This window comes from Ursus americanus, chromosome 2 (genome assembly GCF_024610735.1).
Source record: "Ursus americanus isolate L20-20 chromosome 2, mUrsAme1.1.p, whole genome shotgun sequence".
Lineage (NCBI taxonomy): Eukaryota > Metazoa > Chordata > Mammalia > Carnivora > Ursidae > Ursus > Ursus americanus.
Genome location: NC_142128.1, coordinates 37,701,824 through 37,720,279, shown reverse-complemented (window position 1 = coordinate 37,720,279; position 18,456 = coordinate 37,701,824). Strand labels below are relative to the sequence as shown.

General features: G+C 48.5%; 1 protein-coding gene across 1 annotated transcript; it reads left to right on the top strand.

Annotated features, from left to right (window-relative positions):
• Positions 1-192: 192 nt before the first annotated feature.
• ZNF174 (zinc finger protein 174) lies at positions 193-8,817 on the top strand. Its single transcript, XM_045784561.2, has 4 exons — positions 193-214; positions 661-1,297; positions 2,348-2,570; positions 5,626-8,817. The coding sequence occupies exons 2-4, from the start codon at positions 890-892 to the stop codon at positions 6,210-6,212; spliced, it is 1,218 nt and encodes a 405-aa protein (XP_045640517.1). The 5' UTR covers positions 193-214; positions 661-889; the 3' UTR covers positions 6,213-8,817.
• The last annotated feature ends 9,639 nt before the right edge of the window (positions 8,818-18,456 follow it).

Genomic DNA, 18,456 nt, shown 5'->3' with positions numbered 1-18,456 from the left:
GTCGCCGTCCCTCGCCAGCATCGACAGACTCAGCAGCAAATAGACGCGAGAGACCGTCCTCTAGGAGCCAATCCCCCAGGAGAGGGGGCTGGCCCTCCTGTGCCATACTTCCCCGCGTCATTCCCCCTCAGCCAGTGGGAGTGTCCGCGACGAGCGGCCTCGGCCCCGCCCCCAGCTCAGGCTCCCGGGTTCCGCGTCCCAGGTCCCCAGAGAGGTGAGTCCGCGGCAGGTGGGCGCGGGGCACTGGCCTGTCGACTACGCTGCCGCCCCAGGCGTCAGCCCGCCGGGCTCCCACGCAGTCTCGAAGTGAAGCCGCGCGCGGGGGAGCCGCAGCTTCGCCCAGCTGGGGGGCCGCCGGGGCGCCCTCTGAGGCCGTAGCGGGCGGGCCTGCCGGGCGTCGGGAGCGAGCGGCCGCCGCGCTTCGCCTGCCCTGCGGCGAGCGGGGGGGGGTCTTCCGCGCGGTCCGTGCTGCTAGCCCCGCAGCTCCTGGCGAGATGCTCGCGGTCGGCGCCGCCCGGGTGCCGGGGAGGTGGCGCAGGCCACCTGTGTGACAACTCGAACTTTTCCTGGGGTTTCCCGACCGCCAGTTGGGTCACGTTGCGCAATTCTACTGAGACGTCGTGCGTTTGACGATGAAATAAAAGCAGGATTTTCCCCCAGTTCCTTTCAGGACGTTATGACTTTGCTCCATTTGAGACAGTTCAGGAAACTGCCAGAGGGACAGACTTTCCCCACGGTCAGGCCCTGTGTTGTCCCCGGGAGCTTCGGGCCTCTGTATGTCCCGCCCTCCCCAACATCTCGCTGACATTTAGAGAGACTTCTGCGGAACCATGAGCCCGAAGGCTTGAGCTGCTTCCGGGGAGAGAGAGCCCGTCTCCTGAGCCCCAAGATGGCGGCGAAGATGGAGATAACTTTGAGCTCTCAGTCCCACATTCAGGCTTCCTCCAAGCCAGAGAGACACATAATAACAAAGCTGGAAGACAAACGGGGACCCGCTCTGCAAAAAGACCGCCCCGATCCTGAGCTCTCCCGCCAGAGCTTTCGACGGTTTTGTTATCAAGAGGTGTCTGGACCCCAAGAGGCACTCTCGCGGCTCCAGCAGCTCTGCCGTCAGTGGCTGCAGCCCGATCTGCACACCAAGGAACAGATTTTGGAGCTGCTAGTGCTGGAGCAGTTCCTGAACATCCTGCCTCCGGAGATCCAGGCTCGGGTCAGACATCGATGTCCAACGAGCAGCAAGGAGATTGTGACCCTGGTGGAAGATTTTCAAAGAGCAGCCAAGAGACCAAAGCAATGGGTAAGGAGGGCCCTCTCTCATGGTTGCCAGGAATTCTTTTTATCTGGATAGTATCTGGTCTCTGGATCCCTCCCTAGTTAGTCAGAGTCCAGAAATGGGCCCAATGGCTTCAAATGTTGCTTCTGGCCTCTATTTGGGAACCCTCCCTGGGAGATATAAGAGGTTTTCAGAAAACCCAGGCACTGGCACTCCAGTGGGAAAGTAGAGGATCAAGTAAGGTTCTTGCATTTTTGCCCACACATCTCCCCACACGCTTTTCTCCTGATGGTTTCCTATAGTCAGGATTCTTAGCAGGCAGGGTCATCTTGTTGGGTAGGAATTTGATTTGGGGGGGATTTCATGGTGGACCTTGCTTCAGTGCAGTGTCTTCCCTTTGGATCAGGAAGTTGCAGCTCACTTGGCCATTATTTCTTCCAACCCCCACCCTCCAATTCAGACCCCATTCAGGGCCTAGGCAGGAAGCAAACAACCATGTGCTTTGAGGAATGGAGGCAGTCAGGGAGCAGGGTGGGTGGTCTTCTCCTAGCCCTACTACTACTGGGATCTCCTTATCAGGGAAGCCTTGGGCAGAGCAATTTATTAGGTATGTTAGTATTTTCGTGGACTCATCATACTGCTTCCCGATCCAACAGGGCCTGTTTCCAACAGAATCTGGCAAGTGGGTGAAATAGGGTGGACGTAGGGTGAGACATAGGGTGTCTGGATGGACATAGGGTGAGAATCTGCTAGGCCAGTGTCGTGACTGACTCTGCTATCTGTGCCTTCTGTCTGATGACTTTGAGGCCCTGAGAAAGACCCCCATTTAGGGTCACCCAATCAGGAAGTCTTGGCTGATTTGAAGCAGCCTCCATGGATTAGGATTAGTCTCCCTAATCATTCTGCACGTCCTTTCCTTTGGTACCTTTGAGAGTTTTCATAGTCTCTCAAAGTTGGCCTCCAGGCTGTTGTCAGGAATTCCCAGGGTAAAGGGGTCATCACAGAGCAGTAAGAAGTCAAGGTGCCCCCAGTCAGTCCTCAAGCTGTGCTCTAATGCATGGGGCTTGTTCCTAGGTGGCCGTTTGTATGCAGGGGCAGAAGGTGCTCTTGGAGAAGACTGGATCTCAGCTTGGAGAACAGGAACTGCCAGACTTTCAACCTCAGACTCCTAGGAGGTATCCCAGGGAGAGCCCTCTGGAGGAGCCTTCCCAGGTGGGATCTCAAGACCAGCTGAGCTCTCATCATTGGGAAAAATCCCCACTCCTCCAGGAACCAAGCCCCAAATTGGCTGGCACAGGTAAACATTCCATGCCTCTTCTCTCCCTCTCCTAAATTCTTTACCTCCATCAGGACGGCTAATGGTTCTGAAACACCATAGACTGCATATTGGGTTTTTTAATGTTTGATGTAACAGTAGATCTTTATTTCCTAATGAATTTCATTGATTAGAATGGTAGTGATGGTGTATATAAGAAGTATGGTTTTATCATTTTCTGTTAATGACTTTTTGACAATCTGTTAATGACTCAGTGACATTGCATAACAGGATTAACTACTCTCTCCCCTTCAGAGCTTCTTGTAGTGAAGACAGAGCCACATATGACCACTGATGAACTTGCGTGCAAACCGTGGCTGAGTTTCGTCACTTAAAATGGTTCCAGGTTGGGAAGGGGCCTAGAGAGTGCAATACTTTAGAGGAAAAGTCCTGCTCCGTATTATTTTCTGCCTCTTCCTCCTCCTCTGCCATTGTATGTGCTTCAAACCTGGTGTCCATTTCCCCATCTGTCTGTGGTACATTGCCAGTCATTGCTGGCCCTACTGTACTCAGTCCTATCATCTCTAAGACTGAATAACAGAGACACTTTGGCCAGTCTTAGTGATGTGAGTAGAGGGGATGGTCAGCAGGTTAGAGAATGTTACCAGAAGGCTGGAGCGCTTTGATTTCCTTAAGAATTGCTACATTCAGTGAAACACTTCAGTTTGGTTATTCCCGGAATTTAGGAATGGAGAAGACCTGGGGTATTCAGTGGAAAAGCACTGTGACCCTGGCTGAGCTCCTGCCCCATAACCTATGGGCTTCGTGGTCCTGAGCACACACACTCCCTTCTGCTTCATTGCAGGCAGCTCAGTGTGCATGCAGGCTCTCTCTCCTTTTATTTGATCACCAAAGGTAGATTCTCATGTTCCTCACCCCTAAGTTCCAGTAAAGCCTTCCTTCAGAGCTGCACTGCCCAGTAAGTTGCCATTCTCCACATGTGGCTATGTAAATTTTATTTATGGAGATATAATGCACATACCATGAGATTCACCCCTTTGAAGTATATGTTTCAGTGGTGTTTAGTACATTCACACACTTGTGTGACCATCCCCATTTGTCTAATTCTTGAAAATGTTCATGACCTCAAAAAGAAACCCAGACCCCTTGGCAGTCACTCTCCAGCGTCCCCTCTCCGGCCCCTAGCAACAACCATCTGCTTTGTCTCTGGATTTGCCTATTGTGGATATTTCAGAATCATATCTGTTGTGCTCTTTTGTGACTGGCTTCTTTCACTGAGAAGGTTTTCAAGGTTCATCCATGTTGTCACATGTGTCACTCCTTCGTCCTTTTTACGGCTGATACTACGTTATATGGACATTTTGTTTGTTTATCAGTTGATGGTCATTTGGGGTGTTTCTACTTTTTGGCTGTTAGGAATAGTGCTTCTATGAACATTTGTGTACAAGTTTTTGTGTGGACTTATGTTTTCCTTTCTCTTGGCCGTATACCTAGGAGTGGAGTTGCTGGGTCAGACAGCAGCTCTATGTTTAACCTTTTGAGGAAACACCAGACTGTTTTCCAAAACAGCTGTGCCATTTTACATTTCCACCAGCAATCCCTGTGAGGATTCTGATTTCTCCAGTCAGCACTTGTCGGTGTTTCAGTTACAGCAATCGCATTAGGTGTGAAGTCGTATCTCATGAAGGTTTTATTTCCCTGATGGTGGATAATGTTGAGCATCTTTTCATGTGCTTATTGGTCAGTTGAATATCTTCTTTGGAGAAATATCTATTCAGATCCTTTGCCCATCTCTAAATTGTGTTAGTCTTTTGTTGTTAGAGTTCTTTATATATCCTGGATACTTGACCCCTACGTATAATTTGCAAGTATTTCCTCCCATCGATGGTTGTCTTTTCACTTTCTTGATAGTATCCTTTGAAGCACAAATGTTTCTAATTTTGATCAAGTCCAATTTATCTATTTTTCACTTAGTTTGCTTGTGTTTTGGTGACATATCTAGAATACCATTGCCTAATCCAAAATCACAAAGATTTACACCTATGTTTTGTTCAAAGAGACATTGGCTTAGCTCTTCTATTTAGGTCTTTGATCCATTTTGAGTTATTTTTTGTATGTGTTGTGAGGCAGGGGTCCAACCTCACTCTTTTGCTTGTGGAAATCCAGTTGTCCCAGCACCCTTTATTGAAAAGACTGTTCTTTCCCCCATTGAATTGCCTTGACAACCTTGTTGAAAAGCAGTTGACCATAATTGTTATAGGCTGCTTATTTAAATCTGAATTAAAATTTAGTAAAATTGGATAAAATTTAAAATTCCGTTTTCTCCATCACATTAGCCACATTTCAAGGACTCAGTAGCCCCATGTGGCTAGTGGCTGCCATATTGAATAGTATGTGCGCGTGCCCATGTCCGCACACACACTTCCCACGTGGCAGGAATCCTGTGGGATAACACAGCTGAAGATCCTCCAACTTGCCCACAGACATTCCAGCTTGGTTCTGTCCTGATCCTCAATCATCGTGGTCAGATATTGCAGAGTTTCTGAAATTAGGATACATGTCTAGCTCATATTGCAGTTTGTAACCCTAATGCTGTCACGTTTGTAATGAAAGAACATACCACATTTGCTGGGTTTCCCATTATTTAAAGAGCCAGTGGTGATCATTCCGTGTCCATGTGAGTGAGTTGATTTGCAGTGTTGAAAGTTCAACTCTCTCCTTTCTTTTCATTTAGTTAATTGACACTCAGGTCTGATGGGTTTGCTTTTCCTTATTTCTTTTCCCTAACCTTTTCCTAAAGGTAGGAAGGAGAGATGGGGTTGGAGAGCTTGGTTCCTAACTTTGATATAAATTACAGTCACCCAAGGAGCCTGTTAGCCACATAGATTTCCAGGTTCCCCATTCTGACTCAGCAGCCATGGGGATGCAGGGGTAGCCTACTTGTGTAACAGGTGCCCCAAATGACTCAAATGCAAGTTGCCAGTGGAGGACCACACTTCAAGAATATTTCTTGGCTCTTTTGCTGAGCTTCTTTCTTCAAAGCCCAGAAAATGAAACATATTCTTTCTGATTATAGAGGCCCCCAGAATGAAAAGTGACAACAAGGAAAATCCACAGCCAGAGGGGGCTAAAGGAGGAAAGCCATGTGCAGTGTCCCCTGGCAGATCCAAAGGGAATGGTCTGCAGAGTCCTGAGCCGAGAGGGGCGAATATGAATGAATCCCGCTTGACACGGAGGCAGGTCAGCCCCCCAAATGCTCAGAGGCCATTTGCTCACTACCAGAGACACTGCAGGGAACTGGAATACATCAGCAGCCCCCTGAGAGAGCTGAAGAAAAGCAAAGGAAGCAAAAGGAGCCTGAGCAGTCGTTTGCAACGTCTTGGTCACCAGCCAACCCGCTCAGCAAAGAAACCTTACAAATGTGATGACTGTGGGAAAAGCTTCACGTGGAATTCGGAGCTGAAAAGACACAAGCGTGTACACACAGGGGAGAGGCCCTACACATGTGGAGAGTGCGGGAACTGCTTTGGGCGCCAGTCAACCCTGAAACTGCACCAGAGGATCCACACCGGCGAGAAGCCATACCAGTGCAGCCAGTGTGGGAAAAGCTTTCGCCAGAGCTCAAACCTCCACCAGCACCACAGACTCCACCACGGGGACTGAAAACAGGGCTTCGTTTTCTCTGTTCAGAAGGAAGGCAACTGTGTTTCTCCTTCCCCTTACTTGCATGTAAATCACAGACTGTCTGTGTGACTTACAAGGAAAGCAAGAAGTCCCTGAGGAATGCCGGTGCATGTTTGGCTGCTGAGGAGTCCCAGAAGACACCAGGGGGGTCGTGATAGAGCAAAGAGATTGCAGGTCTGGGTGTTGGGTCACAGAGAACCGGGGTTTCGCTAAGACAATCCGGCCAATCCTGCAGGTGCCCCTGCCCCTTTATTTATCCTCTAAACATGTCCAAGGGTAAATTACATACATACTTAATGTACTTGCTATCATACCAGACAATCTTAATCACACACACACTTCTTTAATAAAGATCAGTGATCCACTAGAATTTCAAGGCAAAAGTTAATTGGAATATAAATGCCCTAATATTCTTACTATAATTCCTGGCTGTTCATAACAACACATGAAGTGAGAGTTTGAACGTGTTTGTATGAGGAGAGGATTTCCAAGTAAATAGTGCTTTTACACACACACACACACACACACACACACACACACACACACTCACACACACGGAGGGATCTATTTATATGAAAGGACCTTTGATTTAGGAAGAAATCTCCACAGCTGCCGCAGCCCTCACCCAGACAACGGGAAAGCGACAACAGGAAAAAAGCACGTAGCGTGTGTAGACAGCTAAGGACATGCCAAAGGGACCCTTACTACTCTCCTTACTCACTTAGGCTGGCAGCCTTAAGAATAACAAAGTGATTGGGGTGATGAAGTGTTACAGAAATGGATTATTTCAGTACATTTACTTAAACTCATTGAAATGGGTTAATTTTATGATAATATAAATTATATCTCAATGAATTTTCTTAAAAAACGCAAAATATATTTGTATAAAATGTAAAAGTCCTGGAATGAGGCCAGAGAGTTGATCAAATTCCATCCTTTCATTTGCTCAAAGTAAGAATCCAAACCCAACCAGTATCGTTTTCAGTCAGCCAGAGCAAGCCAGCGGCCCTCTGAGTTCAGAGAAGACCTCCGGTAGCTGGGTGCAGTGCCTCCAGCAGGAAACGGGTAGGCGGCATTCTTGCTAAAGCATCAGTATCCTCCAGTCATTGCCAGTCATCTCTGGGCTGTGTTCTCTGCTGCATCCTCACCCCCCAGGGCTCTGCACATGCTGTTCCCTTTGATTTTAGGACCTGCCACCCCCATTGCTTCCTCCCTCCCCCATCTCACAGGAGCGTCCTACTCAGCAAAATCCTCTCTGACCGTGCCGGGCTGACTATACTGTGTCACTCCCTCCTCCACTCCACATACTGGTGGTGCTCAACCTGGGAGCAGATTTGCCCTCCCCCTTCCTCTGGAGGGACATTTGGCCATGTCTGGAAATGCTGTTGGTTTTTATGACTTGTGGGGAGGAAGGGTCACTCCTGGCCTCTCGTAGGTAGAGACCAGGGATGTAGCTAAACGTCCTATAGTGCACAGGACAGCCCCACAGCAGAGTTACCTGGCCCAGTGTCAGTTGTGCCAAGATTGGGGAGCTGTACCGTACACAGTAAAAGCTCTTTAGGGACAAGAACCTTATTTTTCCATCATTTTAGCTTTTAGACTAAGTCCAAGCCCAGCCAAGGGAAATACATGTTCATTCAGGGCTCGGTCCTGCCTGAACCAGAGACCCTGGTGACAGTGTGTTGAATGCAGCTGACAAAGCCTCTTGTCTTTTGGGCAGAGAGAGACTTAATGGAAGCTTAGTGGCCTTTAGACTACGTCACAGTCCCCTTCCCAGCTTGTCTTTATTACTGTGCCTGCACCTTACCCTCGCCCGTCTGTCACCTCTCACCGGTCAGGGTCTCTTGATTCCTCATTTGCTCCCACCTCATCCATCTTTTTCCGGGACAGTTTTGCTGTCACAAGACCCTCCTAATCATGGTTACGTCTGTGTCAGTTTCCTCTTGTCGCTATAACATGATCACAGACGTAGTGGCTTCAAACAACACAAACATAATCTCTTAGAGTTCCAAAGGTCCGAAGTCCAAAATCAGTTTCACAGAACCAAAATTAAGGTGTCCGAGGGGAGAATCTGTTTCCTTGCCTTTCTTGGCTTCCAGTGGCCACTTCCTCTATCTTAAAGTGCATGCCTCCTTCCTCTGTCATCACATCACCTTGTCATCTGACGCTGACTATATAAAGGGCCGTCATGATTATATTGGGCCCGTCCAGATAATCCAAGATAATCCCCCCATCTCAAGATTCTTAATCACATTTGCACAATCCCTTTTGCCATATAAGGTAACATTCACAGGTTCCAGGGATTAGAATGTGAACGTATTTGGGGGGCCAGATTCAGCCAACCATACCTGTCTGTTGAATCAACTTGGTTAGTGAAAGATCTCTCCTAAAAGCAAATGAACATAGATACCCACTCTTCTTATTTATGAGTTGGGATAGGAACTCTTCCTTAAATGAAACCTTTGTTTGGTATGTGTTGAAGAACCTGTATGTGGTTTCTCTCTTCTGAACAAACTAACTGCTGAATCTTAAAGTCTTTGGGTATCTGTTCAACTGTGGTCCTTGAATAAATGTGACAAAATTACCAATCTGAATATCACTCCTTCCCAAAAGGTTTTCAAGCCTGTGATGCTACCTCGCCTCTCCTAGTCCAGTTTTCCTCTGGCAGATGAGGCTCAACTCCAGGCAAGGAGTCTGAGGGAGTCTGAGGGCAGGAAGAAGGCGCCCAGCCACATTTGCAGGTGTACTCAGTTCGTCAGATGTAGGATTGTCCCCGTCCCCCTTGCCCGTGCATGGTTCACCAGAGGGCCTCCGCCCAGACCACTGACTTGCAGGCTTGCAACTAGCTACCCCATATAAGAAATACTCTTTCTCTTCACCCATGAGCAACCTGTAAGGTTTACCATCTTTTCTTGGTTTGGCCTGTATTTAGCCATGGAGGGGGATGACTCCGACTCAAGTTGTTTGGTTCCCTGGTGGCCCCCAGTGAGACGGGGAGAGGGAAACATCATGCACAATGGGGAATCTGGACCTCACAGATGTCCCTGAAAAGCATTTTCCACCTACAGTAGATAAGGACTTGTAAAACCCTTCCCATAATACTGTTACCACTCCTGACAGAATTAATGACTCCTGAATACCATCCAATACACAGTGTTGAAATTTCCCCCAATGTTTCCAAAAGAAAAATGCTGTTTTTATAGCTTTATTGAGATCTATTTCACATAGAACGTTCATCCATTTATATAGTTCAATAATTATATTCACAGAGTTGTGCAGCCAGCACCACAATCTAATTTGAGAACATTTTCAACACCTAAAAAGAAACCCCATCATATTTAGCAGTTACTCTGCATCCCTGTGCCCCCTTGAGCCCCCTCTTCACTCAGCACAGTGTCTTCAAGGTTCAGTTGTGTCATAGCAGGTGTCAGTACTTTATCTTTTCTGTGACCGAATAATAGTCCACTGTGTGGATGGACCACTTCTGTTTATCCATTTATCCAGTGGACATTTGGTTGTTTCCATTTCAGGGCTCTTGTGAATAGTGCTGCTGTGAACGCGTGTACAAGTTTTTCTGTGAATGGGGCGCCTGGGTGGCTCAGGCGGTTAAGCATCTGCCTTCTGCTCAGGTCATGATCCCGGGGTCCTGGGATCGAGCCCCACATCGGGCTCCCTGCTCAGTGGGGAGCCTGCTTCTCCCTCTCCCTCTGCCTCTCCTCATTGCTCTTGCTCTTTCTTTCTCTCTCAAATAAATAAATAAATAAATAATTTTAAAAATCTAAAAACGTTTTTCTGTGAACACGTATTTTCCTTTCTCTTGGGTAAATACTAGGGAGCGGAATTGCTGGGTCATGTGGTAACATTACGTTTAGCCATTTCTGAGGAGCTGCTAGGCTGTTCTCTACAGGGTCTGCACCCCAGCTGCCCACCTGTAGTGTGTGAGCGTCTCAGTTTCTCCACATCCCGGTCAGCACTTGGTATCATCAAATTGATTATAGCCACGCTAGTCCGTATGAAGTGCTGTCTCACTGTGGTTTTGGTTTGTGTTACCCTGATGTTGGGCATCTTTTCATATGTTTACTGGCCATTTGGGTATCTTCTTTGGAGAAATGGCTATTCAGAACCTCTGCTCTTTTAAAATTCACTTGTCTTTTCATTGTTGTAAGAGTCCTTCATAGATCCTGGAATCAAGTCCTTATCAGATATAGAGCTTGCAGATATTTTCTCCCATTCTTTTGTAATGTATTTTTGTACAATTACAATACATCTTTTAAAGCAGCTGTCACCTGCCAAAATACAAAAGTGACCAATATGGTCACACTTCCTGTATTGCCGGTGAAATAGAAGTGTGAGAAACCGTCTCCAAATGTCACTCTCTAGAATGGTTCTAGAAACTTGTCTTGGACCAGATAAGGGCAGAGCCAGCTAGACAAACCCCAAGGACCTACCTTGTCCTGGGGGTGACTTGGACGTAGTCAGATCTGAGGCAGCTCATTAGGCCGGAGGAGTGGACTTTGTGCCAAGCTAAGACGGAGGCATGGCTTTGTGCCCAGCTCTGTCATTCTCCAGCCCGGTAACCTGGAGGCATCCAGGCCTGTTTCCTCTACTGGAAATGGGAACACCTGCCCTGCTTCCCACACATGATTGGTGAATGAACGTGTGTACGTGAAAGCACTCTGTGTCCTGGACGGCATCATACGAAAGGAAGGTGAATTATGCATCAAGTAATATGGAGCTTCTTGAAGTCTCCTCTCAGCCCTTCAGATCCTGAAATGAGCAAAGAGGCTGCAGGAATTTGAGGAAGGAGAGGTCTTATTTCCTGGACTTGGCTTTTTTTTTTACACATTATCTCATAGGAGATAATGTCCTGAAAGGGAGAAGAATTTCTCCAGAAGGCTGTTTGTGAATAAAATTGATGTCCTAGAGAGAGGGGCCCCAAAGCAGAGGCACCCCCTCTTAGCATGGCCCTTCATGCTGCTCTTGGCTTTTTCTTTTTCTACTGTAGTAAAATATACATACGGTTTACCACTTTAACCATCCGTGACAGTACAGTTTGGTGGCAGGAAGCACATTCACCCTGTTGTGCAGCCCTCACCACCATCCCTCTCCAGAACTACTACTTCCCAAACTGACACTCTGTCCCCATGAAACACTCCTCATTCCCCTCCCCCGGCACCCACTCTTCCACTTTCCGTCTCTGTGAGGTTGTCGACTCTAGGGACCTAGTGTAAGTGAAGTTACACAGTAGTTGTCCTTTTGCGACCGGCTTCTTTCACTCAGCATCATGTCCTCCGGGTTCGTCCATGCTGTAGCGTGCATCAGAATGTCCCTCCTTTTTAAGGCTGAATAATATTCTACTGTACAGATGGACCACATTTTGTGTATCCATTCTTCTGTTGGTGGATATTGGGGTTGTTTCCATCTTTTGGATATTGTGAATAACGTGTTCCTTACTTTTTGCAAATACGTAATTTTCAAAAACCCAATGAAAAGTTTGCCACAGGGCCACAGAGCCTCGTGAGAGTGGCACCCTGCATTAGTGTTCCTGGAGTAGCTGCAAGCAGGAATTGGGCCAAGGTCTGGGGCGGGGGGGGGGGGGCTTGCTCTAAAAGGAGGAGCAGAGGGTCAAGGTCAAGGAGAGAGACCGGGATGGCAGAGGGAGGGTGTCCCTGACAGGAGCAGCTTTAAGCATCTTTTGAACACCCGAAAACAAAGGTTAAAAATTGGGGCTACCTGGGTCCCACTGTGAGATGTGAGGATGTCTGGGGGTAATGGCGGGGGGAGGCCACCTGCACTGGGGACTCAGGTTTATCAGCAGAGGACAGGAGGTGTTTGCTTTCACCAGCTGGGGGTGGGGGCTGAGTCGATGGATTCTGAGCCTGACAGTCCCAGGAAATGGCAGAGCCTAGGAAGTAACGCAGCAGAGAAGTACAATTCATGTGGAGCGTGGGTGTTGAGGCCAAAGACCGTGTCTGGAGGAGGAGTTTAAGGCACTTGCTTTACCTTTTGGAAAACTTTAAGAAGGGAGTGATGGGAAACTGTTCAGGGTAGCCAGGTGTTTTAGTCTGTTCGGGCTACTGTAACTAAGTACCAGACTCCATGGCTTACAAACAACAGACAGGATCTCTCACGGTGCTGGAGGCTGGAAGTCCGAGATCAGAGGGCCAGCACCCCCAGGTCGTGTTCGGCAAGAGCCCTCTTCCTGGCTCATAGTCGGCATCCTGTCACTATGCCCTCACATGGTGGAAGGGGTGAGGACGCTCTCTGGGGTCTCTTTATAAGAACAATAATCCTGTTCATGAGGCTGCACCCTCATGACCTAAGAGCCTCCCAAAGGCCCCACCTCCTAATACCATCATCTTTGGGGGTTCAGATTTCAACATACGAATTTTGGGGAAGCCTCAAACATTCAGACTGTAGCACCAAGTGTGCGTGAACTTTGGCTTTGGACAGACTTAGTTCCAGTCCTGACTCTAGATCCCCTCTCAAACATGTTTCTTCCGCTTTGTAAGGTTTAAATGAGACTCTCCGAGTTGTGTGCTTCCAGTGCTGTGTTAGTTGTCTCAGGTTCTGAGGTGCTGGACTTCGAGCCGAGCAGGCCTTTACCCCTGGGGCCTTGGTTGCTTCTGTGAGTACCCTGGAGAGGGGATGGGCAGGGGCAGGGCTATAGCCTCTAGAATGCCCCACACAAAGGCTTTGTAAACATCTGTCCATCTGAACTCTTCTGAATGCAGGGAAGGAGCCCGCCATGGATGGTGTTTTCAGGGTGAAGGTGAAGTAAAGCATTTGAGGACACAGAAAGCTCTGGATAGCATGCCCCTGTCTATCCACTTCTGAGGCATATATGGCACCAAGCAGATGCTTCCCTGGGCAGGAAGTACTGTTCTAGAAGAGGACAGGAAGAGTCCTGTCTGACCCAGGATTTGGAAGAATCAGAGGTCATGGAGGACACCAGAATCAGAGATCTGCCCTCAGGAAGAAATCGGAGCTAAGGAGGAAGTTCTCTCTGATAGAGAAGTTTGCTCTAGAGAGTAAGGGACCTCCTGAGGGAGGCAGAGGGGACGGGGTGCCTAGTTCTATCCCAGAGGTCTACTCACCCTGGGGGAGCTGAGGGGCTGATTGGCAAGTGTCACTCCCAAGGCTGACTTGCATCTGCTCTCCTTTCATCTTGATTTTCCACTCAGGGCCAAGCTCTTCCCCCCAAACCCCAGAGAAAACCCTCCCACCCCATTCTTTGAAACTACGTGACCTATTTTCCCTTTGCAACCGGTGGGTTATGTGGATGGAAACTGCCTAAACCGGGACACCCATCTTTTCTATTGTTTCTTTATCTTGCTGGGAACTGCATTCTTCCATTAACATCCAGCTTATTTGATTATTTACTTTGATTTATAGTATTGAGCAAATTCTGTAGAGATTAGTTGCAAATGCTGTTTTAACAGCTCATCTTACAAGAGACTCTACTCTTTGTACAGAGAAGACAAAAGCAGCTTTACTATCAGGTCTGCACACAAATAAGCTGGTAGCGGAAATTATTTTCATGTTTTTGATATGTTATTTGGTATATTAAATTTAAATGTATTGCATCTGTAAAATACATATTTCAACTTCTTTTACTTCAAAGTTTATTTTTTATTTATTTTTAAGATTTTATTTATATTTTAGAGAGAGTACAAGCAGGGAGAGCGACAGGCAGAACAGGCAGGAGGAGAATCAGGCTCCCCGATGAGCAGGGAGCCCGATGTGGGACTTGATCCCAGGACCCTGAGATCATGACCTGAGCTGAAGGCAGACACTTCACTGACTGAGCCACCCAGGTGTCCCCAAAGTTTATTTTTTAAATTGAGATATAATTCAAATACTCTAAAATTCATCCTTTTAAAGTATATAGTTCAGTGCTTTTTTTGTATATTCACAAAGTTATGACCAGATACGTGACTATTTGAGAGAGACAAGTGACTGCTTCACACGGAGCTAGCTGATAACACAGCTAGCATGCTGCTGTAGCGGACTTCACGAGACAGCTTGGGAACCTGGGAAAGGCAGTGAGCCAGGAGCCTGATGACCCCGCTTCCATCTGTAGTGTGCAGTCTTTGAGCTCAGTAAAATCAGGGGCTTAGACAAAATCCTCTCTAGTTTTCTTTTCAGTTCTACTCTGAGCTGCCAGTCTATACCTGGAAAGTTTGGTTCTGTCCGAGTAAAGGTGACCCTCAGAGCTCCAGAGTGAGGATTCTTGTTGGAAGCCTTGGAGACAGGACCCTGGGGGGAAGAGGAAGGCATCTGTTCAGGGTACCCCACCCCACCCCTCAAGGTGGGGAGCTTATCACCCATCGAGTGTTTACTCTCTCGGTCTCTTCTGGCCCTTCCCACCCAGCATCCTGGCTTCCTGGGCTCTCTCTGCAAATCCTCCATCAGGGTTACCACCTCTTTTCACCCTCTGGGCGCTCATGCTGAACCCAGGGTGGATCTCTCAGACAGGACAGTTACAAGCACTGCAGCAGCTTCAGGATCTGCTCCTTGGGAGACATCTCTGGCGCTACCACTGATGGCACAATCCCCGATGGTGGCCAAGAGCCTCCTTGGCCCAGCTACCTCCTCATGCCAGAGGGTCTGATGCACTGACAGCAGTGTTTCAGGACCAAGATCATAGGTCTGTGGGTAGGATTCCCACCCCCACGTGGCATCTTTAATCAGAAGGCTTTCTAGTTCTAGGGGGTGGGGAGGTCCAGGGCACCCAAGTTTGCAGCCATCTTATGGCTCAGGGAACAGCCTCATACCAGCTAGGACTGGACCTGGGAAGGTCACACCCTGTATCTCTGTAGGGTGTGGTTAGGCATCTGGGTTCTCCAGTTTCTGGCTGTTTTTCCCTGGAGACAGACAGTACATGGGAGCAGGGAAAGCCTGCTACATAGGCGGGGTCAGCTGACACATTAGAGGCCTGTGTAAGGTTCTCCCTTAGAAACAGCCTCCCCCGGCCCTGTGTCCTTTCCAGAGGTCTCCAACCAGTGGACTCCCAGTCACTGTTCAGCTCTCAGAAGAAAGTGGGCTCGCTGAGCTTCTGGGCCTGCTGAAATACCTCTCCTGGCGCAACACACCTCTCCTCTATAGCACTTAGCACAGCTGCAGCGTCACTCGTGATTAACTGTCTCCCTACGAAGTTAGAAAACCCACAGATTAATGAGGAGGCAGGATAACCTCTCTTCACAGAGCGGCCGCCATCCAGTCACCCAATCCAGAAACTTCCAAGTCCTCTCTTACTCCCTCCCTTCTCCCCGGCCAAATCGTTACTTTTGCCTCCTGAATCTGTCTTGAAGCCACTGTCTCTTCCTCATTCCCAGGACCCCACCTACTCCAGGCCCTCTTCTCTCACTTGCTCCAGTGCCACCCTCTGTCCCAGCCTGCACCGCAAAGCAGGGTACCCTGCCCGGCCTTCCCGCCCCACGACGCATCAGAGGGCCCCTCACCCAAGGCGGCAAGCGCGGGGGGGGGGCGCAGAAGGCGGGGGATCGGGGAGCCGAGAGCCGGGCACGGTATCTCCTCTAATGGGCCCGGGACGTGGTCCGCGGAAAGGGTGGTCCTCGGCTCCCCCAAGGACGAGTGCACAGGCCCCTCCCGTGAAGCAAGGCCCGGCCGGCACCTCCCAGGTGGACCCATTGGGCACAGGCAACCACAGGAGAAGCGGGCAACAGTGAGGGACGGAACTTCGACAGGAAGTACCCTGTCCATTCCTCTCTGATTGGGCCGTCCGGCACCCCGCCCGAGGGAGCCTCGCCTCCCGCTGCCGGTCTCAGCTGTCAACGTGAAGCGGCGGGGGGGGGGGGGGGCGCGCCGTGGAGCTCTCTGGGCGATGTAGTTCCAGCCCGCTCCGCCTCCAACGTGGGTGGGAAGGTTTGGTGCGGGTGATCGCTTGAGACCGTTAGCCTCAAGCTGAAAGGCTGTCCTGGAGGCTTGCTCGTTAAGTTTGTTCGCTCTTGTGATAAATATTTATTAAATGCCTACAACCCAGGCACCATCAGGTGCTGGGGTTACTATGGTGAACCCAGACCATGTGCATGCTTATTAGAAAGCCCAGTGTTGGGGGGGAGGGGAACAGACATGAATCAGATAATTGCACAAACAAATGTAAAACTGCAACCGTAACTATTAAGGAGAAAACTTAAGCAGGAATCACGTGGTGGGAAATGACTGGGGAAGGCTCTACTTGAGAGAAGAAGGTCAGGGCCTCCGAGGTTTCTCCTGCTAGGACAACCATTTGATGGCAGTAATGATTCCTCAGAGATGTACTTCATAGCATCTCCCTTAACCCTTACACACTCGAAGGTAGATGTTATGATTATTCTTTGGGCCTTCGAGGAGACCCAGACTCAATCATTTTCTGAAGTTAGCACGATCACAGGTAGCTGGACTTGAACCGCACACCTTCAACAGTGAACCTGAGACTTCCACCCTGTCTCCTCCTACTTTGTACCACACCCTGCAATCCAGCCCTGTTTTCTGCATGTGGGAAACGTGGATGGTAACAGTGGTGAACTAATCCAGGAAAAGTGCTCAGCACAGGAGGGCCAGGCACAGAACAAGCCCTTGATTAGTATTGGACGTTTCCATCACTACTCTAATTGCCTCTCTCTACTCTGACTTACCTGTTACTCAGCCCCCATCCTCTCTTCTTTCTGCAGTATCCCTTACAGTCACCTCTTCTCTTCCACTTTGTATATGTAATTTTGGTGGGGCTGACCCCAACCGCAGCTCCAGGAGAGTGCATGACAAGCAGGCCTGGCCAGTCTACTCCATTCCCCCAGCCACAGTGGTTGGTTCAGAGATGGGCTCATGAGCCACATCAGTCAAATGAAACTTAACTTCTAAGAGGAATGTGGAACTGTTAGCCAAGTTCCCTTTTGTTCCAGAGTGTTCAGGGTGACAATAGTTCCCCTTCTTGTATTTTCCTGGGCAGCCTAGCGTACAAGTGTAGGACCATTCTGCCCACTTTGGGTGCTTACCCCTCCCCCACTGAGGGGATCTTTTAGAATGGGAACAGTACTGGCAATAATGTTGTCAGGCTAGCTACCCTCTGTGCCAGTGACCTGTTTTAATCACTAATGCTTTACTCACAGCAGGTTCAAGGCAGTAGGATGTGTAGACCCAACTCTTTAAGCTCTCCTTATCTGTTGTATTAGCTCAACACAATTCTATTTGAAATGCATGGGGTGACTGGGTGGTTCAGTTAGTTGGGCGTCTGCCTTCAGCTGGGGTCTTGATCCCAGGGTCCTGGGATCAAGCCCCACAATGGGCTCTCTGCTCAGTGGGGGCTGGATTCTCCCTCTCTCTCTGCCTGCCACTCCACCCGCTTGTGTTCTCTTTGTCAAATGAATAAGTAAAATCTTTTGAAAAAAATGAGATACAAACTACATTTACCTCACTTCCTTCAAATGTGGCTTATAGCAATTGTGCCTCTTTGCTAAATTATTCCTTCCAAGCAATAGAACATCGTAACATTTTTATCCCGAGAACTATCTTAGTCAAGCTTTTTGCTAAATTCCTTACAGCTTTTCTGAGCCACTGTTAAACCTCCTGTCTACTTGTAAATGACAGCACTAACGGCTATTCCCTTTCCTCCTGCCTGTCTTGTAGCTGTATCCAACAGTATAAAAGTGACAAGAGCCACAGGAATTTCATTCTTTAAATGCACAATTTTAAGCACTTGCCATGTGTCCGTCCCTGCCCCCACAGAGACATTAAATCACTGGTTGTATAATTACTATTCCAATTTTGTAATGGTAGATAGGAATGCAGGTGTGTGTGTGTGTGCGGTGTTCCAGGTAAAAGGAAAAGTATGTTCACGGTTTCTGAGGAAATAAAGAGCTTGGTACATTTGATGAATTGAAAAAAAGGCAGTGCAGATGGAGAGAGAGAATAAAGATAGTAGCTGGGGTTGGCAGAGTAATGGTTAGAAAGGTTATGTTGAATATTTTGGATGTTTATCCTAAGGAAAATGGGAAGCCAGTGGAAGATGTCAAGTTGGATGGTGACATGATCAGGTGTGTTGGCTGCGCTGGCAGAGAACAAGTGATGTGCGAGGTTAGAGGGCTATTTCAGTCGGCCCCAATGGTGCTGTTAAGAATGGTGACAGTGGAGAACCAGTCAGGTCTGAGAGAGAATTTTTAGGCAGAAGCCACAGGACTTGATGGAATGGTTGAGCGAGGAAGAGGGAGTGCGCTGGTAGCAT